At 48.1% G+C, this 20337-nt stretch overlaps 2 protein-coding genes across 6 annotated transcripts; both read right to left on the bottom strand.

Moving 5' to 3' along the window:
* Positions 1 to 102: 102 nt before the first annotated feature.
* si:dkey-43p13.5 (paired mesoderm homeobox protein 2) lies at positions 103 to 5438 on the bottom strand. The gene is made up of 3 exons (XM_061304196.1): positions 2389 to 5438; positions 1835 to 1992; positions 103 to 1191 (listed from the first exon to the last, which is right to left on the bottom strand). Exons 1-3 carry the CDS (start codon positions 2609 to 2611, stop codon positions 847 to 849), a joined length of 726 nt encoding a protein of 241 aa, XP_061160180.1. The 5' UTR covers positions 2612 to 5438; the 3' UTR covers positions 103 to 846.
* A 1210-nt stretch (positions 5439 to 6648) lies between these two features.
* ints1 (integrator complex subunit 1) lies at positions 6649 to 18895 on the bottom strand. 5 transcript variants are annotated; one of them, XM_061303457.1, is made up of 47 exons: positions 18408 to 18895; positions 18097 to 18166; positions 17699 to 17989; positions 17412 to 17608; positions 17157 to 17294; positions 16845 to 17004; positions 16662 to 16767; positions 16408 to 16594; positions 16175 to 16320; positions 15950 to 16091; positions 15701 to 15877; positions 15512 to 15620; positions 15241 to 15361; positions 15090 to 15167; positions 14859 to 15016; positions 14696 to 14792; positions 14527 to 14618; positions 14398 to 14458; positions 14123 to 14320; positions 13926 to 14055; positions 13683 to 13859; positions 13460 to 13609; positions 13202 to 13381; positions 13022 to 13126; positions 12753 to 12920; positions 12571 to 12682; positions 12300 to 12458; positions 12066 to 12212; positions 11883 to 11981; positions 11350 to 11804; positions 11111 to 11270; positions 10900 to 11031; positions 10648 to 10813; positions 10435 to 10561; positions 10252 to 10367; positions 10094 to 10181; positions 9775 to 10013; positions 8768 to 8897; positions 8563 to 8696; positions 8310 to 8502; positions 8117 to 8241; positions 7887 to 7996; positions 7694 to 7807; positions 7532 to 7602; positions 7355 to 7446; positions 7166 to 7275; positions 6649 to 7086 (listed from the first exon to the last, which is right to left on the bottom strand). In XM_061303457.1, the coding sequence occupies exons 2-47, from the start codon at positions 18149 to 18151 to the stop codon at positions 6974 to 6976; spliced, it is 6615 nt and encodes a 2204-aa protein (XP_061159441.1). In that variant the 5' UTR covers positions 18152 to 18166; positions 18408 to 18895; the 3' UTR covers positions 6649 to 6973. The 5 variants fall into 5 exon arrangements, with proteins under 5 accessions (XP_061159441.1, XP_061159442.1, XP_061159444.1 ...); XM_061303458.1 differs by having other exon boundaries at positions 18514 to 18895; XM_061303460.1 differs by having other exon boundaries at positions 11350 to 11604; positions 11680 to 11804; positions 14696 to 14795; positions 18097 to 18700.
* Between the last annotated feature and the right edge of the window lie 1442 nt (positions 18896 to 20337).

Raw genomic sequence — 20337 nt, 5'->3', positions numbered from 1 at the left:
TGTGAATATTAAAATATATACATGTAACAAATATAAGCTATTTTAAAAATATACACTATTTAATTGAAATTTTAAAAATCGAGTCAAGAATTTCGCTTCTATACAAATGATAGGAAACCGCTGATTCGTCCCAGGTAAACTGCTAAATAATTTAAAACCACCTGTGGAGTATCCAAAGATAAATTAGCCCAAATCATCTATGTATGAGTATATACATTATTATATTTGGTTTAGCTAAAGAAAAAATGTCTGCCTATGAAGTTGTCCAGTAGGGTGCAGTGTTTTACTACACTAGTTCATAATAAGATGTGCTGTCAACATTATTTACATCAACATACAAAACAAGAAGGTATTTAAAGTCTATATGGAGAAAGAAAAAACTGGGGAAAAGTGATATTTCAACAACTGGCAGTGCTTTCATCCCATTTTGAGACATTATTGCTTAATCACATAACTCAATTTGGTTTTATTTAAAGTAAACATGCATGTTTTACTTAAGTAACAAAATCAAGGCCTGGTCCAGCTATAGTCCCATCCAAAAGTATCGGAACGGCAAAGTCGACTGTGTTGTTGTTGCCTTTCATTGTCTTCATTTTTCTTTTGAAATAACTTTCCAGGCCGTTACTGCATCTTTCAGTTCTTGTTTGTTTCTGGTAGTTTCTCCCTTCAGTCTCCTCTTAAGAAGGTAAAATGCGTTATTACTCAAGGTTAAGGTCCGGACTTGGCCAGTCTGAGATCCTCCAATGAAGTCCGTGGTTGTGTCCGTGGCAGCAGTCTTTTTTTTTTTTTTTTTTTTCACTTTTACAGCGTGATGTTGATCTGTAAAAACAGGAAGTAGGAAAGTGATCAATCACAGCGAACGGCTTCCACTTCCTGCGTTTGGACCACCGCGCCGACAATCTCGGCCTCGTGCTCCCTGGCTTTGGCCCTCAGCTTGGCGATACTGCTGGAACGCAGCCGCTCTGAATTCTGAGCCGCCGCCGCAACACCGGCTGCTTTTGTCCACGGGTAGTTGTCGTCGTCGCCTTCCTGAGCTCGCGGCCAGTGCTCACTGTCGGAAGCGTCTATGCGATGTTTAAAACGGTGCATTGTTTTATCCGGGACGTCTCCGCAGTCTGCTTTGGGCTGAGCACGCTGGCCCTGAAGCTTCAGCTGACGCCTCATCTTGGCACGCCGGTTTTGGAACCAAACCTTGAGTCACATTCAGAATAGAATCTTAATAAATTGGAAAATACAGTAAATAGTACTTTCCAGAAGGCTCATTACTACTTAAAGCACAGGTGTCAAACTCAAGGCTCCGGGGGCCAGATACGGCCCACCACATCATTTTATGTGGCCCGCCAAGACAAATTGTCCATCGACTTCATGTGCCAATACTGAATTAAAAATTAAATTCACTTTTAAAAAACATAGTTATTTGGTTTCCATTCATTTTTTAAAATATTTTAACCGTTTTGGCTCTTCGAAGGAAACTATGACTATAATGCGACCCGTGACATAAATGAGTTTGACACCCCTGACTTAGAGAATTTGATATTTTATTTCTTGCATTACTTAGTCTTTAAAAAAAAAAAAAAGGTCGTGAAGAGATACAGATCAATCCAAGCAGACTAAATAAACAAAAACAAAGGACAGCATAGCTTGAAATGAATCATTCTGCAGCTGCTTCAGCCGCATATTAGTCTTGGCTGGCGAGAATTAGCAGGTGTGTAATCTTACACATCCATCTTGACACGAGCGTCACATTGACAATATGTCAACACTTTTTTTTTTTTTTGTACGATACGTAATGTCGATTTTCTGTCCTAAAGGAGACTGTATTCGGTAATCCGACCTGCACTCTGGCTTCAATGAGGTCCAGCCGGAGGGCCAAGGCCTCCCTCATGAACACGTCGGGGTAGTGGGTGCTCTCGAAGGCCTTCTCCAACTGCTCGAGCTGCCAGCTGCTGTAGTTGGCGCGGGCGCGACGCTGCTTCACCGGCCTCTGTTCATCTGGGGGAGGGGGGGGGGGGGTGGATAATGGCACGGCGCCAAATTAACGGAATGGCCAACGGGTGACAGGGAGCTAATGACTCTCGACTGGCTAATTAGCATAGCAATCATTAGGTGCGCTTCAGCACGGCTTGATAATTGATTGTTCGTCATGGGCTGATCTTTTGTAAACATTTACACTGGAAGCTCTCGTTTTATAGACGCGATTTGACAATCACTAAAGCAGAAGTTCTCAAACTTTTTCGGTCCAGTTCAACATAACCACCATGCGTGACCCTAAAAGCCATAGAGGAAATAAAATTGTAAAGTCATCGGAACTGAACTGATTTTTGGCAATTTTTAAAAAGCTCATTTCTACCAATTAAATCAATGATGTGCGGTAGAGGTTGGACTCACCCACACCATCCATCAGCGGAGCCATGCCGATAGCCCGCGTGGCCAGCAAGAACGCCTCCTTGCATGGCTCAGGCTGCAGGTAACTCCTCAGGGCCTCGTAGCTGATGTAGGGCCCCGCCGGGATGAGGAACTGCTGGGCCGGGAAGGGGGGGAAAAACGGCGCCACGGGTGAATGGAAAACCGCAGGCAGGAGAGCGGAGACCAGTTGCCCGGGCCCGAACATGGCCGAGGGGATCCAGTTCTGGCTGTGAGTCCTACACGGAAGGCATCCCAGGGGAGAAACAATGGCTCTTGCTTTGGTGGCTGGTTCTTTTGTGTTGGGGGCTCAGTGACGGGATGAAGTAAAAGGTAAGAGTGATTCAGGTGGTCCCGCCCTCTCTCCTCCGATCCCCTTCCGAGTCACATGACCTTCTCTCACATCTAACCCCGTCTTTCATCGGATCGTCAGTGTCGCGTTTAGTCGGCCGGCGCGGGAAGAGACGCTCTTCTTGATCCGACGTGTCGCAACATCTTTTGCGCGTCTGAAGTTTCAATCGGTCCCATGGAGGGAAACTCAATCGAGAGGTCGTCTGTTCAGACACGAAAAGTACTCGCTGGGTCTTATCTCGGGAAGAGTCGTCAAACGAGATCTGAAAGGCGGCGGCTTCCAAAATAAACACGCCTGCTAACTGACAACTTTACCAAGCACACCTTTGCTGTTGATATGGAAGGACTCATCACACTAAAGAGGGATGATGTCATCTTTTTTAGGACGACCGGGTTCAGGGCAGTTAATAGTCTGAAGTCGGGTCCACAATTAACAATAATTGGGTTGAATTTGACCATTGAATGTCTCCAAAAGATTAGGGATGGGTGAGTATCGATACCTGGTATCGGTGTCAGGAACTCCTGGACTGACGTAAGACACTGTGAAAGGGTTGACTGATGTGACATCATGACTCCATCTGTGGAGAGCAGCTATCACGTTCATCATTCCTCTCATCCGACCACGACTCGCTGTCATTCGTCCCAAGTGTTCCCAAACACCATTAAAACCCTTCAACACATTTTACACTTATTATTAACACTTCTGGATACGAGCGCGCCAACCGTTGACGGATCGCTGGCGAGTCATTGGTGAATCAAAACGCAGGTGCGCGTCAATTAAAATCATCTGAAATCGGTGAAAACATTGATCTGTCAACACCGTTGACGGCAACTTTGATCGGCGACCAAGTCAGAGCGCGAGGATGAGTCACAAGGTGGTCATTCCTTGGCCCTCACCTGCGGCCGCTTTCATCTGCACCTGTTCAAACACCGATTTAACACCTTGGCAGAGGCGGATTAGGTTTTCCGCGGAGCTCTCATTCCACTTTCAAGGATTACTGGAGAATATTTGAGGAGGAACCGTGTTGATATTGGAATGGTAACTTGACACAAGATGGCCGAATTAGCCAGTTAGTATCAGGAATTGTTCCATTTAATAAAACTTGTATTATCACCGATTAAGCTAATTAAATATAAGATTGAAGAAACATATTTGAATGTGTTTGCAATTTGCGCATGAAAATTCACGTCATGAATCACCGCCGATTGAAGCCGCTCGGCCTCACTCTGACGAGTATGAGAATGTGACACGTCGTTAACAGCGCCGGCATCACTTAGGCTCTCATTAGACGTTGATCTTATCCATCCCGCAAATTACATCACATTGATGAATCGTAATTGATGATTACCATCCGTCCGTCCACGCACGGCATTTAGCGCAACTCCGGCAAATGGTAATATCGGCAACGTCCATTAAGTCACGTCGTACCTCGTCACGCCGAGGTTGTCGTGATTGTCGCTCCGTGTCACCGCTGGCCCGCCGATATAAAACACATCGCTAAATGTCTTTCCCGGCGACGGCTTAAGCTCAGGAGTTTGGTTCCCGATTAACGAGCGCAAGCTCAAACAAGTCGATTCTGAGTTTACGCCGATGGTCTAAATCCACGGAAAACTTTCATTGTCTCGTTGCTAAAAACACAAGACAGATTTTCATTGTTAGCGCGTCATCTGGGAGAGGCGCGTGAGGCCCGATGCGTGAAGCCCGACGTGAGCCGTCACCTCTGTGGCCTTGAGGCCTCCCTCAATTATCCAACAGCGTCTTCTTGAGAAGCGTCTGTCACAACTTAATTCTGGCCCTGATTATGTGGATCAATAGGCTTTAAAAGGACAAGGGGGGCGGCGGAGGGTCTACTATTAGACCCTAAATCCCCCGTTAGCTGTGTGCTCGGGACAAACGCAGGTGCCTATTCAGTCAGTCGACAGTCCCGCCACACAAGGCGTTTGTTCAGCCTCAGCTCAATGTCGACACTTTTCAACTATTTGGCTTTTACTCGCGCAATTTGAACACTCGAGAAAATATTTGAAGACTTTTCGTGCGAGGCTTAAGTAGAATTTTTGTCAAATGGATTTTCAAGTTTCTTAAAACGTCTTGGTATGTTACAATGGCGGCAAAGCGCAACTTTTGTACAAGTGAATCTCATCAGGTTACTTCAACATCGTTTCTTGACATGAAGATGGCAGATTTTTTTTTTTCTTTTAAATGGTATCTACTGCCTCACTCTTGTCAGAGTACATGCTGCTAATTGCGCAAACGTCGGCTAGCGAGAATGGAGTCGGACTTTAGTGAACAGCTCAACCTCGGCGAAGGGCTATTCTCTTTTCCAAAATGGTTTCAAGGCATAATTTAATCAGAGCCCCTTAAAAGTCTCGTGTAACTTGGAGGTAAAGTGGATGTCACGCCTGAGGAGGCCTCAATGTCTCGCGCCTCCCTCTTCCCGGGTAATCGTATCCAGCAGAGCGCCGGGGCTGACTGTTTTAGTCGTGGATCGGTGGCGGGACGACGCCCGGAGTCCCGCCGCCCCGCTTTTCATGTCATCAAGGGAAAGCGGACAAATCACACTTGAGACATCAAAGTGGCGGTGACAAAGGGAGGCAAGACACTTATTTTTCTCCCCAGGTAAGCATAAGTCAAGCGTGGCTGAGGAGGAGATGATCTAAGGCCGCCGTGTTGGCGAGAAGACGGAGAGGAGACAGATGTGCGACAAGGCAGGTCAGGGCAGGAGGGGGGAGGAGGGGGGGGGGGGGGCACCGAGGAGCGTCTACATTCCTGCCAAGTCGATCACTGAGATCAATACGAGAGGGCGCGGTCGCGGGCAGCTAAAGGCATGCAGCCTGGCAGCATCGCCATGACGACAGTTAACTCCTCAGCCTGCTCTTCTGCTGGCCGTCACTCATCGCCGTTCCGCCCGGCTGCTGCCCGGCCGATCGGATGTTGGCGCCGGACCAAAGAGCCCGGGCTGTCGGGACTTGTGCAGAAAGGTGATAGATCACCGTAAACACAGCTCTCGGCGAGTTATAGGACACCATACAGGTGCAATTAAGGCGTCGGGGAGAGACGGATGTCAACGGGGGCACTGTATTTGCACACATGCATTAAAATAAAAAAGTTTTGAGACTGCTCCTTGTAGTCAGGAAAATATGGTACCACTTTGTTTTAGTTGAGAGACACTGAATGAGAGGAAAAACACACGTTGAGTTAAAAGTATGACCTCGGGAAAGAAAAGAAAATGACAGCAAATGACCCCAAAAGTGTGTTCCCGAATTACAGTGGAACACAAAGAGGTCGAGGAGCGCTAAAAGCTGCTCTCAGCTATCCGCTCCGAGTTTGGTTTTGGACTTTTGATTTTTGAGCGACAGCTTCCACTGACCGACGAGTGCGGGCACGCCTCGGCCTCAGCGAGGATCCTCAAGTTGCACGTAAGGCAACACCGGCGTCATCAAAGCAGCTTGAAATGATTGAACAATTACCGCCACGCTTAATTTGGCTCCAAAAGGGGAAGTCCACTTTCCTCCTTGAGCCCGCATGCCTCCGTTGTTTGACTTGGCTCTCGTGACTGGCTTCAAGTCGCCGGCGGAGCGGCTCAACAAAACGCACTTTTCATGGCAAAATGGTTTCCAGCGCGGCATGCTCATCGCCGCCTTTAATCTGCCCGCCGCGCGCCGGTGAGGAACGAGCCGCCGCGCAGCGTGACAGCCGCTTGCCTCTTTTGTCTGCGACCGATTGAAAGGCGCCCGCTTAGCATCTTTTTTTTTTTCTTCTTCCAAATCATACGTGAAAGTTAATAATTGGCTTTGGTGCCGTGTTTTATTTACAATTTCAGCTCATCATTCTGGACGAAATGAACGGCTGAAGAAATTTGTTCCACTACTCACTCAAATAAAAATAAAGGCAGATTTATCTTTCTTTTTTAATTCACCAGGGGTGCTCAGGAAATGTTTTTTAGGTGACAGGAAAGCATTGCGGCGTGGAGACAAAGACTTGTATCCAGAATACAGAAGCTTTGTGGTCCCTCATTTAAAAGTCAAGCAATGTTGGCCTTTCAAATTTAGACTTTGAAATTACAAGAGTTGATTTTATCGACAAGTCTCAATGGTTGTGTTAGTTTTAGTCTCAACTAAAATGGAAGTGAAAGCTCAAAATAAAAAAATGTGTCCCAACTACAAATTGTCCATTAAAATGCTGATGCATGATTTTCTGTGAGACAACAATGATATTAAGTTAAATGGCTTCCATATGAAGGACCTTCATGGACTCTGAAATCATCGAACTGGTGTCGATTTGTCCGTAGACACCCACTAAGAACGCTTTGTGGAGCAAGATGTCTGCGTGTTCTGGAGAAGAAGTAAAGGAAACAAAACTCACATGGACGGTAAGAAGTCTCGAGTGGAGGCGCCGGGGAGGACGCCTTACCTTGGCAGAGCAGCACGTATTCCGGAAGATTCCTCAACGCCGTCTGCACTACGTCAAAGTCGCCGCTGCCCATGCAGTACATGAACGTCGGCAGGAAGTCGGTTGCCAGGCTGCGGGACAGAAATGCGCGATGGGCCAACCGTCAACATTATTCGCACATTTGGATGAAAATCCCTCCCAGGACTTTACCGGGGATTGTTCTGGATGCAGCGAAGCGCCAGACTGAATGCCATGTTGCGACATATCTCCTCCGATGACGTCATGAGTCGCTGTAGGTCATTCTGTGAAAAAGACCATCAGGGGAGAAAATGGCGGATTGCTTTTCATTAGTCTTCACTTTTTTTCTCCATGTGCTTGATGACTCACAACAAAGTATTGGATGATCTCCGGGCTTCTCCTCGACTTCTCATCCACCTCCGTCAACACTTCCAACACGTCTGAAGAGAAACAAAAAAGTGCCACGTGAGTCACCGTCCATCTGCCATATGCTGCGCTCTCTCTGGGCCAAAGCTGCCGAGTCGGCCTCACCTTCCATGGCCTCTCCTCTGGAAATCTTGCGCAGATACGTGGTCATGTCAGCGCCGCTCAGCGGAACCGAGGCCGAGATGTTGACCAGAGGGAGGGAACCGGCCGCTGTCTCATCTGGAAAAGATGAATAATGAAAACTGTCATCTGCGGGGTCATGGATGACGTTATAAATGTGTCGAAAGAATCCTGTTACCATCGCCGTCTTCTGCGAAGACCTCTGTGGAGGAGCTTTTTACGGGAAGAGTGAGTCCGGCTAAAAGAGACTTCAGCTGGACCAAATCTGGGTTTTCAGCACTCATGCTCCTGGAAAAGAAGGAAAATTTGATTCTTTTTTTTTTTTTTTGACCCGGCTCAGAAAGAGTTTTAAAATACTGCCATTTTTTTCCTGAAGATGTTTGAACAAATTATGCTTCTAAGACTTACTGCAATATATCAGAGTGCTTCTGCAGGTATGGGATGGCAGCCGCTGCATCATGGGTAATATACTTTTGTGTGAACTGGAGGAACTTGTTGATGAAGACCAGTGGGGATCGACTCCTCTGAAAGTTCTACAGGGGAAAAGGAAGACCCGCTGAAGGACTGCCAAAGGCTTCAACTTGAGCAGTGTGCCACCAACCTTAAGGACCTTCATGAAGGACAGAAGGCAGTCTTGAAGCGCCCTCTGGTGGTCACTGTGGAAAACGAGGGGCTGCAGGAGCTCCAGGATGGCCAGCACGTTGCTGAAGAACATCATGTGGTTCTGCTGCCGGAACTCGCGAAAGTTAAGGTGGATGCGGCCGTGAAGGAGGCCTGCGATCATGGGCAGGTGCCTGCGTGGGAAGAAAGAAGAATTGCCTATATGCAGAAGAGAAAAGAAACGCGGTACTCACCTGAGCAAGAGGACAGGATGTGACACGGCCAGTTTCCTACACGCGAGATTGGCATCAGAGACGCGTCCTTCGGCCGACTTTGTTTCCGCTACATCGGCGAGCAACGTGACCAAGCGGTGGACCAGCGTGTCGAGCTGACAAAATAAAAATGATTATTTTACGTTAAATGCGCAAATCGGTTATTTCATTCACTAAGTGACGTTACCTTGCAGCTGCTGCCGTCTGCCGTCCCCCCCCTGCAAAGCGTGCCCTCGGGCAAGGCCACGTGCCGGATGACCTCGGGAAAGTGGAGGTAAATTTGCAGTAACAAGTTCTGGCAACGCTTACTCATGGCACTGAGGGGGAGAAAAAAAAGAAGAATCTGTGACTCTCATACAAAATGATCAGCCTCCTTAACACGTTCACTGGGCCCATGAAAAGCAACAAGGTTTGCCTTCATGTATGCTCCAGTTTCATGGCAATCCTCTTAAGGCCAAGCGCTCACTGGGCGAGAACTCAACTCGGCTAACGAGACAGTTTATTGCAGCCAGAGCGACCTTGAGTAGCAAACAAGCGTTGTGCAATTGGAATCAACAGCAGCTTATCTAATAAAGCAACATAAGCGCAAGGCCGAATTTTTTTTTTCTTTCTTTGTGTTTGTTTATCTGGCTGTGTTTTCACCAGCCGCACTTTAAAAAAAAACAACAACTGTAATTCGCCGGCTAATTTTTTTTGACCTTGGCCAAAGTTTCCTCATTAAAGTGTTTTTAATAAGTAGAAGACACGTTGGTGAAAAGGAGGGTTGGGCTCCACAAAGAGTTGCACCCTGATCTCTGACAGCGGCTCACAACACAGGCGAGTTTAGCGCTCCAGCCTTAATCCTCTCGGCTTCATTATAACAGCACTGAGCTTTTAAAGAGATCACGGTGCCGACGACTTCTGCCGGTTTTAATTTCACACCAATAGACCTAATTATCGCCCCCCCACCCCCGTCTGAGGCGTTGCAGTTTGACAGAGGAGAGCCTGCAAAGTTCATCAGCAATGGGGAAGGAACATCGGGCGGGATTTGGACCAAGATGAAAAACACGCTCGGGCTGGGCTAATTGGAGAGAACAACAATAGATATCTACTAACAAGGCAATTTTCAATTCTTCTAGTTCCAGATAGTAAAACTCTCGATTCACTCAAATGAATTTCTTGAAGAGAGTCGACGACAAGAGAGATGGTACCAACCTGTCCTCCCACTTCTTGGTGCAGCTGATGAGGTACTCTGCCACCTTTTTGATGTTGTCCGGATGTCCGTTGCAGTAGGAGTGAAGGAGCGGCAGCCGGGCCTGGACGAGAGAGCAGGACGCCTCTTCCTCCACGCTGCTCTCGCTGCGACAGTTGAGCTCCGACTCGGCCAGAATCAGATCCACCAGGCTGATGAGCTCCTCGGAAGTGAGCCGCATCACAAACTTCTCGGTTTTTTTCTAAGTAGACAAAACAAGAAAAAACATCAGGATGTGTTTTGCAGAGGCTCCAATGTGACGCTTGCAGTTCCGGAACCGACTTGAGGGATCTTTTGGTCGCGTCCTTGCCAGATGCGTGGGATGTGGCTGCACGCCCACAGGAAGTCCAGAGCCGACGTCGGGTCCAGTCTGAAAGGCATTTTGCAACAAGTTCAGCGTACGACAGACGCTGAACAAGATGTCACGACTTGAACTGTACTTGTAGTCTTTCCGCTTGCTGAGCAGAGCGCTGATACACTGCAGCAGCGTGGACCAGTTGGACTGATGCGTGAGCAGGGCCAGAAGGTACGGCCTGTAGGCCGGAGTGCCTCGCGCCTAAGGGACACAAAAAAAAAATGCATCAGGGGGGTCGAAATGTGGCAAGGGGACGGACGGCGCTCACCTTGTTGAGGGCAAATAAGAGTTTCTGCTGAAGGTCGGGACACACGGACGTGACCTCGGGGTCCAGATACTCCATCCAATCCACCAGTAGACCCGAGTTCAGGCCGGACTTTGTCACCTCGGAGCCACTGGCAAAGAGACGGATCGGTAATGTTAGTATAGCCTCCAACAAAATAGGCATCCAACATATATCATAATGAATTGCGGAATTCACTTTGTGTCCGGTTCCTTCTTCACGACTTGCTCCTCGCTTTCCTGCAATAGCAGAGAAATAACCATGGCAACGGGGCCGGCTGTCCCGTTCTGGGTGCTGACCGTCATCAACAGAGACAACAGCTCCTCCAAATATGGAGACTTGGCCTCCATCAGCCCTTGTAAAACTGAAAAATGTCAAAAACCCAAAAATGTTCAGGAGTAGCAAAAAAAGAAAAATATTGGAAAAAAATATTGTTGAACTTTAATGAACCTTTCCCAATGAGCTCCGCCTCTGCGTTACATCTCTCTCCGGCCTTCAGCATTGCTATGACGGCTCTCACCGGCACCTCTGCGTCGCTATGATACATCAACGCCTCGGCCAGGTGGATAAAGCTCGAGCGTACTGACAGAGGGGCGGGAAAAAAAAAATATTAGAACAAATTAAACGTTCAATCACATGGCACCGAGACAGAGGTGCTCACCATCGTTGTGCCGGTGTGTGTGAGAGTTTTGACCAATAAACGACTTGAGCAGAGTCTTCAGCGGGCCCGCCTCCACCGAGGGATTTTCAAGCCAGATGAGCATCTCGACGTTGACTTTGAGAAATAAGGAAGCGAAGGAAAGATCCTGCGGCACGAGGCGCTGAGGGTAGAAAAAAAATGTCAACACGCTTGTGTAGGATTGGTGATAAAAATAAAGTGGATTCGCACATCCTGACTACCTGGTAAAGGTGAAGCTGGCGCATGAGAGGGCAGGCCAGGGAGTGGTTGTGGTGCATGGCGAGAACGATGGGCCCGGCGTGGGTCGAGGTGAGCAGGGCGGCGATACCCTGAAGGAGACGCAGAGCCAGCCCGGCTTGCTGAAGCTGACCCTGCTTGGCCCGCATCAGCTCTTTGGCCAGAGCCTGCTGCAAGGCCAGCGAGAGCTGGCTGGGGGGCGGGCCGCTCCAGCGTGCCTCTGCCTTCAACGGGAAGATCTGTGCAAGAAAGAACAAGTTGGTAATGGATTTGCATAACTCACGATACATATGTATTTTCTCCTGTTTCCTAACCCGCAGCATCAAGCCTGGCAGGTCCTCATCAGGCCCGACAGTCGGAAGCTGTGCAGCCGCCCTCATCTTAACGGAGCCGTGGGGAGTTTCCACTGTGACTTTGGCTTTACTTGTTTCGGCAGCATCTGTGGAACGTAATTATCGAGATTTACATGATTTTCATTCACTTTTAACTTCGATGAGAGAGTATGAAGTCACCTGACCTCTCTGAGGTGGAAGAAAGGAGCTGAGCAATCTGTGGAAGGCGTGGCCCCCGGTGGCACCTCGCTCATGCTGCACCTCCACCAAGTGAGCCATGTAGTCTGTTGCCCCAGGAAATAATCAACCAAAGTGTCATCAGACAAGGACAACTTCAAGAAGAAGCTCAACCTGCGGCAGACTCCTACCCTTGTCCATAATGTTCTGCTCCAATGCTCGCGGTTCCACAGTGACAGCCTGGTCCAAGTACTGCAGCAGTTTACTCATACTTGAGACGGGAATTCCAAACGACTGCACGAACAGCAGCAGTTGCTCAGGCTCCAGATCTTGCAAAGCTGAAGGTCAAATTGTACATGGTGACACCATCTGTGCTAACTATACACACTGATGAGAAGAGCTTCACATAGCGGTCAAACCGTTACCTGCGTCCACCAATCGAGGCACTTCGGATCGAATCATTCTCAGTTTCAACCAATCAGGCAGCAGCAAGGCCTCCTCTGAAGTGTCCACCAAGAAGGCAGTTGGCAACGGTTTCTTGTCAGGGAACCAAATGTCCAAAAGACTGTAGAAGTCACTCTCTCCTGCAGTATCGACACAAGAAAAGCAGAAAAAGGATGGACAAGTTATTTTTCTATTATTTCTAAGTGATGTATGAAGCTACTGTCTTACAAGGTCATTGTATTCGTGAACTACCTTTAGGTGGGCCCAGAGTAAGAAGGATGACCATGGCGTGGACGACAAGAATGTGCATAGTGGCCGTCTCTCCTGTAGTCCAGCGCAAAAACACCTGATCTTGAGACTCCGACTGAATTTAAAAATAAAATAAAATCAATAAGTCAAAAACTTCATGCAGAGTGGTTGGAAGGGGCTCGTACCCAGCTGTACAGATCCTCTCCATCTTTGGTCTTCCTCATCCTCCTGATGTAGGCGGAGAAGATGGAGAGGAACGCGCCGAGGACCGCCTCTGACTCGGGTCGGCAGGAATGCTTGGAGAAGAGGTTGTTCATGATGGTGGAGCGCTCCACGATCAGCCGGGCCACATCCTGTAGGAGAACGGGAAGTTTGCGTGAACGAGCAATTTGTGGACAAAAGAATGGTGACCAAGACAGGAAAAAAGATTGCGTTTATCGTGTTGGACTCTTACCAAAGCCAGGTCATTGTGAGAAGCTTGCTCCTCCACTGGTGCATACTGGGACAGGTAGATGAGATAAGCGCTGATGGTCTGAGGATCAGTCTCCATGTGTATGGCCTTGGTCGGAAAGAAAACACGAGAAGCGCTTTAAAATACAGCCGTGTTCAGTATTTACATGCTAATGCCGCAGACCTGCTGCAGGGCGGTGGATGTCATGCCACGGACGCTGTCGAACATGGGGAGCTTGGGGAGGTCCTGCAGCAACCACTGGTACCCCGGCAGGAGCTCGGCGTCGCCCGAGTCCTCCTCCATGGGCTGGTCCCTTTCTTCGCCGTCCTTCAGGCCTCCTTCGGTTAGCACCAGTGACAAGCCCTGCACGCGGGTGTAAAGTGAGCGGTGAAATTGGGTTTCCGGCACGATGAGTCCGGGGATTGATGACTGCGGAAATACCTTCATTGCCAGGACTCTCGAAGCCACCTGAGAGGAGCTGAGACGACGCAGGAAGTAATCCAGAACTTCGCACGTCGTCTGCTCGTCGGCTTTGGGACCCAACAAAAGATCCTGAAGCCGTCCGAGGAGCTGCCTTTGTTTTTGCTGCCTCTGTTGGGGAGCAAATTACAATCAATGTTGAGTGTAAAGATCCAAAACACGTGCAAAAAAAAAAACGTCATACTTGTCTTCTCTTGGCTTTCTGTTCTTTGCTGCCTCCTTCGTCGTCGTCAAGATGCATGTTGTCGTCCGCGGCGTCGTGCAGCAGAAATTCACACAGGCACTGCACGGGGAGCACATCTAATGACCCCTCGCTGGACTGGACCAGATCGGCCAACCAGGGCATGGACTGGGAGGAAGCCTGTGCGAGGACGTCATATTCGAATGCAGTCGTGTCGTTTTCATTATTGCATCTCCATCTCTCTACCTGTCGTTGTATGATGTTGAGCAAGAAGTCCGGGTTGCGGCTGCGGCAGAGAAGATGGCCGAGGCGTAGGGACTGGTTGAGGGTCTTCACTTGGTCCTGCACCTGAGGCGGAGGTCGACGAGGTGGACCCCTGAGCACAAACAAAATGCGGCGTGTTGACACTGGGAGCTTACCACCGAGTGCTTGTGTGATCTTACTGCGGGTCCAAACTGGTGAGCTGGGAGAGCAGCAGGCTGTTGTTCTCTGTGATGGTCTGCTTTGTGGACGCGGCGGCCAAGTGGCTCTCGAAGGCCAGGATCTCCTGCTTCTCCCGCTGCGAGATCTGCAGCTCGCGACCGATCATTTCCGTCTTGGTCTCGTCGTCCGCCACCGTGCAAGGCGGGTACGTGTAGTTGCTGTGGAGGCGGGAACGTTTACGGCGCGGGATTTCAAATGGGAAATGTTTTTTAAAAATGTAAAGAGAGGTGCCTACTTGGTCATAACCATCTCCATGAGCATTTTCAGGGTAGGGTAACCATCCCAAGCAGTCAAACCTTCACAGGAAATGATTCCGGTTGAATTCAAGTAAAGGCCAAATTTCTAAACGAGTACGACCCAGTACCTATTTTCTGTGGATTGAACGCAGCGACCACAAGCAGTAGAAGCCACGCTTTCCAATAAAGGGTGGAGATTGCCAAATTTGGCGGCTGGTATCTTCAAAACATTTGGCATTGTTTGTTATTCTCGACTGCAAGCGCTGACGACGCGTGAACGCTTTCAAAGTCAAGTACCCTGCAGGAAGCTGGATGTTCTCCGGGTGATGGTATGTGCACAGATTGAGCACGGCGTCAATGAGCTGGATCCGCTCCACCACCAAAACCTCCAGATCTGCTGGGTAAGAGGAAAAAAAATAATAGCACACGATACGTTTCCTTCTTATCCATAATGGCTCACCGTCGGACTGAGCGCCAGCAGCCCTCTTGACCAGGTGGTCGGCGAGCTCCATGGCGTCGGCCGGGCCGAGCGGCAGATCTCGAGACAGTCCGATCACAAGGATCCGCATCAGCGTGTCCTCCAGCAGGGGCACCTCGGAGCAGAGCCGCAGGAAAAAGCTGAAGAAAAAAAGCAAGAAGGGACAACTCAGTGTTGCGCAATCCGATCGACAGGAGAGCATTTGCGACTCACTTCCTGTCGCTCTCTGGCGGCCAGTTGTCCCACTTGTAGTAGGTCTCGGGTTGCTCCGTGAAAAGCACTTTGTGAAGGCTGCGGTGGGCAGAAGAGTCATATGTGAAGTATGATCCTTCTACAAACGAGACTCTAAGAGATCAACACGTACCAGTGCACGTAATCTTTGGCGCCCACTTTGCTGATGGTGGGAACCACCGTGTGAAGCCACCACACGGCGTCCCGCTGGATGGAGGCGATCTGATTCTGGAAGGACCTCAGGACCTCCAGGTCTGAAGCAAAGCATATATGCGGTTAGCAAGAAGCCCAAACAAAAACAAAAAACACTTGCAGCATGGAACAAGGGCTCGCTCCAGTGGTACGAAAAAGAATCACTGGGACATGTATTTTTTGTCATCCCCTTTCCAAGGCAAAGAACTCACTCTTTTTCTCTCCTTTGTCCCACGCAATGCCAGCTTCTTTGACCTGAGCTGTGATGCCCAACATCATGGAGACGGTGAGCAAATCTGTCACCTGGATGACAAAGCGCTCCTAAAGGCGAGGAAAGAACAAAGTCAAACTGGAGTGGAAGAGCAAAAGAGCTTTACAGGGAGGAGAGCCAAAAGTCTTACTTTGAACTCCATGTCCACGTAGGTGGCTTCCTTCCTTTCCTGCATCAAACCGAAGCAAAAAGACTGGAAATTGATTTCGTGTTTGGTCTGCTTGATGATCTCCCTCAGCAGGGCTCGTGAGGCGCGCAGGTAGTCGTCCTTATTGGTGAGCAGGTCCTGGAAGACCATCGCCAAGAACTACAAAGACAAAACCTTCGAATTCCAGCCACCTTCCAAGACATCACTGATGGGAATTTGAAATGAACTCACCTTTGGCGCTTGCTCTGGGCTGTGTTGCAGCAACGTGTGAAGAACCTGCATGTTGTTGGGGTTCCTGGCGTTGGAGAGTTCGTTGAAGATGACCAGCTTGACCATGGTGGCCAGGTTGTCTCTGTGTGCGTTGAGCAACTCCCTGCCCAAGCAAAAATGGTCAGAAAGCCATTTTCAAATGTCAAGGAACCAAGACAACTATTTGAAAAATGCGAGTGAGCGAACCTGACGCAGAGCATGTAGTGGTTGAGGAGCACTTTGGGCTTGAGGCGGATTTTGATCAGGTTGGAGATCACCTCCATGTCGTCCGCTCCGTGCGTGTTGCAGTTCATACACAGCGACATGAGGAGGTCTTGCGCCGGCCGAGTCAACTGTACCAACCCAAAATTGGCGCGATAAGATTCCAGGCTGCATCAATATCCCCTGTGTTACTAAATTACAAATACATATTTGCTCACCTTGGGGTTCTGCAGCCACATTTCAAGCCTCTGCACGGCCATTAGCCGAGCCTCTTTGTATCCGCACGTAGCAGTCAGCAGCCGCAGCAGATTCCGTGACACGTTGTCCATGGGCTGCCGGCGGTTCAGCTGATCGCGCAACACGTCCAGCACGTAGTCCTCGACGCTCTCCGCTAGTTCCTCATACCTGCGGTGAGCCCGACAGTGACTCAATTCAAATTGAATCCTACTTCAGCGTGGATGTGTTTTACTACCTTGGCATAAGCTGGCCTTCATCCTCGGGGCTGAGTTTCTCCTCGGCTATCAGCAATTCCGCCCGGCTGTCGTCCTCGTCGGGAGTTGAGGGATGAGGGCTGCTACCTAAAATAAAAAAGGGGGTTTAAGTTTGTTCCCCGGTAAAAAAAAAAAAATATTAAGTCAGATTGTTTGGTCAGTACTGGCACTGAGATCTCCAGCCGCTCTTCCTGTGTCGGTCTGCAGCAGCATGCTCTTTGGGGGCATCTTGGTGCAGAAAGCCGTTTGAATGTTGTCCACAAAGTTCTTGCAGTGACAGCTGTCCACCCAGATTCTCTCTCCCAAGGAGTCTTCGAGGTACACCTGAAAAACAGCATTTCATATCGAAACCTGCAAGTATGAGAAAATCCACTTTTAAAAGTGGTTAGACACAGCATGTTTTTTGTTCGTGCACGGAGCAGATCACCAACTGGACATTTATGCTTTCGGTAAAATTTTCAGGGTCAAATTCTCACTTTGACAAAAATCTCTGGCCAGTTCTCATCCTCTTCGTAGGCGGCCATCAGTAGATTGCAGGCCAGAACGGACACCAGGGAGTTTCCCTTTGCTTTGAAATTAATGGAGGCGTCTCGACGCAAAAGGCTGCACAGGGCCTAAAGGCAAACATGAAATCAAAGAAAGAATTATAAAAAGAAAAAAGGACATTTTAAGTCATCGAGCATTTGAGTTTAGATGATGTCACTGCATGGGAGAAAAAAACAACAACATACCTCAATGATTCCTTCCGTCGCAAACACGTTGGGTTTGATCTTGGCCAGGAACATGAGGCTGAGATATAACGTGATGTCCGGCTTGGCTCGATTCATCTTGAGCTGCTTGACCGCGCCGCACAGCAGCCCCTCGATGCGCTCGTCGTTGCCCTCCGACTCGGCCAATTCGATGTCGTCCAACAGCAATGCCGGTGACACTGTGCACAGATATATGAAATTCTGAATGTTTGGAAAGTGGACCTGCAAAGTGAATCCAAGTGAATAACTTTTGTAAGCATTTAAGTTACCTTCAATAGGAATAACGGATGGTTCTTTAATGGAAGGTGATATTGCCCTCTTGTCCGCAGCCGCAACATCCGCCAGGCGTCCCAGGGCACTGATTGGGGGCGTGGTGGAAAGCTTGGGCCGCTTGGCGAGGCTGGACAGGCCCGATGATGACGGGAGGGTGGAGGAGGTCTCTCTCTTGCGGTCAGTAGGTAGAACGGCGGCGGCCGGCTTCAAGAGGACAGCGGGGGCTTTAGACTCGCCACCTTGGCTCTTTGAACCCAAAGCGATGAAGTCGCCGGGTGGGGGATGGCCTGGGAAGAGAACACGGTTTTATTAAGGATCCTGTTTACATTTAGCAAAAGGGAAATTGTAGCAAGAGCTTATTTTCCTATTATCTGAAAAGCCGAACGTAACTGACCTGATGTTTTTGCAGCACTGGGGCGCCGCAGGGTTGTTGGCTTTTGACGATTCATCTCGACCAAGTGTCACTGCGGGTGACGTCACGTCATATGTTCGGATGCTTTACTTGTAACAAAATTCTTTTAAAATTATTTTAAAGAATACATAAGTAAGATTCGATGAATGTCAGTCACAGGCCGTGAGTGATTTGGCGAGCTAGCGGGGTTCAGAACATCGCAATAGCGTCTTCTTCTTGGATCAGACTTTAATAACATGAGCAAGTCAATTCACTGCTATTTGTGCTAACAACAACTAACACGGCTAACTCACAGCTTTACGTGGACCGGTGGCAACTTTCGAGAACACAGAGTTGTGTCGGAGGTGAAAATTGAATCCAAAGCAACTTAAAACGTTGCACCAAAAGTGCTTTTAATACCTCATTGTGTTTTGAAGTTGTCGCTAAATGACATAATGCTAGTGATGTGAGAGCCCGGTTTACAACGGCGTCTTCCTCACTAAACCAAATATGTAGGGTAAAGAATACGGCAGTAACATACTGCCACCTAGCGTCAGCAATGTTAACTGCGCAATTTAGCACATCAGCTCTACTTTTATTAAGCTTTTAGGTCGCAGTACTGAAAATAATATTCTGAATTTGCTCAAATAGACTACAATGGTCTAGTTTTCTAATTTGGATTAAAAACTACAGGGTTCTTCGGTCTATGACGATATTAAGTCAGAACGTATTTGAGCAGTAACCTACGCTAACAAATTAGTAAACCCGTACAATAAATATTAGAATAAATGATAGATTTAAATCAATCTATTAAAAAAAACTACACCTCACCTTCACCGTTCGTAACTTCGAACTGCCTCGTGTCGCAAACCGAGGAGCGCGCCTATCGCACTATGGATTCCTAAATTCTTTAAATCCACTGATCAAACACTAGATGGCAGCGTTTCCACGCTACTTGAATAAAGGTCCCATAAGGTCAATGTTTGCGATTTCTTGTAACTATTTATTTATTAAATTACAAATCGCCAAGTAATGGACAATAGAGTCAGTTAATAATCTCCATAAATCATTTGTCAGAGTGATATAATTGATCTAACAGTGCCCCGCCCATAGTAAGAAGCTGAGCATTTCGCAATTCCCACTCTTTTCTTGAAATGCCATCAACAACCAAAATATATTTCAGCACTGTAAATACTTGAAATATTCTCGCCTCAGCGTCTGCCAATGACTTAAAGTATAAAAGCATAAATGTGGAAAAAAAGTTTCCAGTTGGTTACGTAAAATGTTTTCATCTTTTGGGGTGAAGTCAGTGGAATGTTCAGTGGTGGTGTCATATGGGAAGTGTACTTATAATAGCATGTGTATGGCTTAGCAACAAATCCAGAACAATGCCCAAACATCTGCATGGGGAAAATGTGAGCTAACTGTCACGAATGCTCAGCATCAAGCCTGATTTGATTTGAAGTTGGAGGTAGGGAATGATCTCGGGTACATCAGGAGGCCTCGGGGTGCCAGATCACATTTCCAACCAAGTTGAAGAGAATGAGTCAGACAAAAAAAAAAAACATGTAAATTAGTGACTCAATGTTACTTCCTGTAATCCAAAACTGCTCAGACCGCACAGCTCGCCACCCTTGCTGATGCCTCAAACACGCTCCAGTCCCTCCCTATGCTTTGGTGAACATGGGCAAATAAATAAAAAGTTATGATTAAAAAAAAAAAAAAAAAACTCATTCTTATTCTTCAGTGAATTTTCTCAGATGAAGTTTCATATTTAGTAGGCAATATTGTCATGCTGAGTGGACATATGATTAGGTACCCCTACTCAACATACTTGAAGATCTTATAGAGCTTTCCAAGGGTCCCCAAGGGCTTCTAGAACCGCCCCTGGAGATCGTGTGCGCCACACGCCCAGTCCGCGTGTCACCTGCACTATTTGGAACATAAACACACTTTACACCTGATCCACTGTGGAGTCTCGTGCAACAAAAAAAAAATCAACAGTGTGTTGAGAGGGTGACCTTAAAAGTAAATGCCCTCATTCTTCATATTAAACACATTGGGCGTTTTAATCGCAAGACAAAAATAACCTGTGACTGCAGCAGCAGCCCCAATAAGAACAATCCTGTGACTGCCGCTGCCCCGCATTCTTTCCTCAGGAATGGAATGCAGCTGCTCCAGGCAAGCTTGACGCCCCCCCCCCCAACTTGTTGGTGCTCAAGATCACTTTTTAAGATCTTATTC

This window comes from Syngnathus typhle, linkage group LG17 (genome assembly GCF_033458585.1).
Source record: "Syngnathus typhle isolate RoL2023-S1 ecotype Sweden linkage group LG17, RoL_Styp_1.0, whole genome shotgun sequence".
Classification (NCBI taxonomy): domain Eukaryota; kingdom Metazoa; phylum Chordata; class Actinopteri; order Syngnathiformes; family Syngnathidae; genus Syngnathus; species Syngnathus typhle.
Note: the sequence above shows the minus strand (reverse complement) of the source record. Positions and strands in the feature narration are given on the sequence as shown.

What these genes read in the sequence shown, in the direction of transcription:
- ints1 (XM_061303457.1), bottom strand. Translation starts at nt 18,151, where the DNA reads ATGAATCGTCAAAAGCCAACAACCCTGCGGCGCCCCAGTGCTGCAAAA. An exon ending in CACTACATGCTCTGCGTCAG is followed by an intron (nt 16,092 to 16,174) that starts GTTCGCTCACTC and finishes TTGCTTGGGCAG; the next exon opens with GGAGTTGCTCAACGCACACA. An exon ending in CATCCACCGCCCTGCAGCAG is followed by an intron (nt 13,127 to 13,201) that starts GTCTGCGGCATT and finishes TTTCCGACCAAG; the next exon opens with GCCATACACATGGAGACTGA.
- si:dkey-43p13.5 (XM_061304196.1), bottom strand. Translation starts at nt 2,611, where the DNA reads ATGTTCGGGCCCGGGCAACTGGTCTCCGCTCTCCTGCCTGCGGTTTTC. An exon ending in TCCGCTGATGGATGGTGTGG is followed by an intron (nt 1,993 to 2,388) that starts GTGAGTCCAACC and finishes CCCCTCCCCCAG; the next exon opens with ATGAACAGAGGCCGGTGAAG. An exon ending in TCATTGAAGCCAGAGTGCAG is followed by an intron (nt 1,192 to 1,834) that starts GTCGGATTACCG and finishes ATGTGACTCAAG; the next exon opens with GTTTGGTTCCAAAACCGGCG.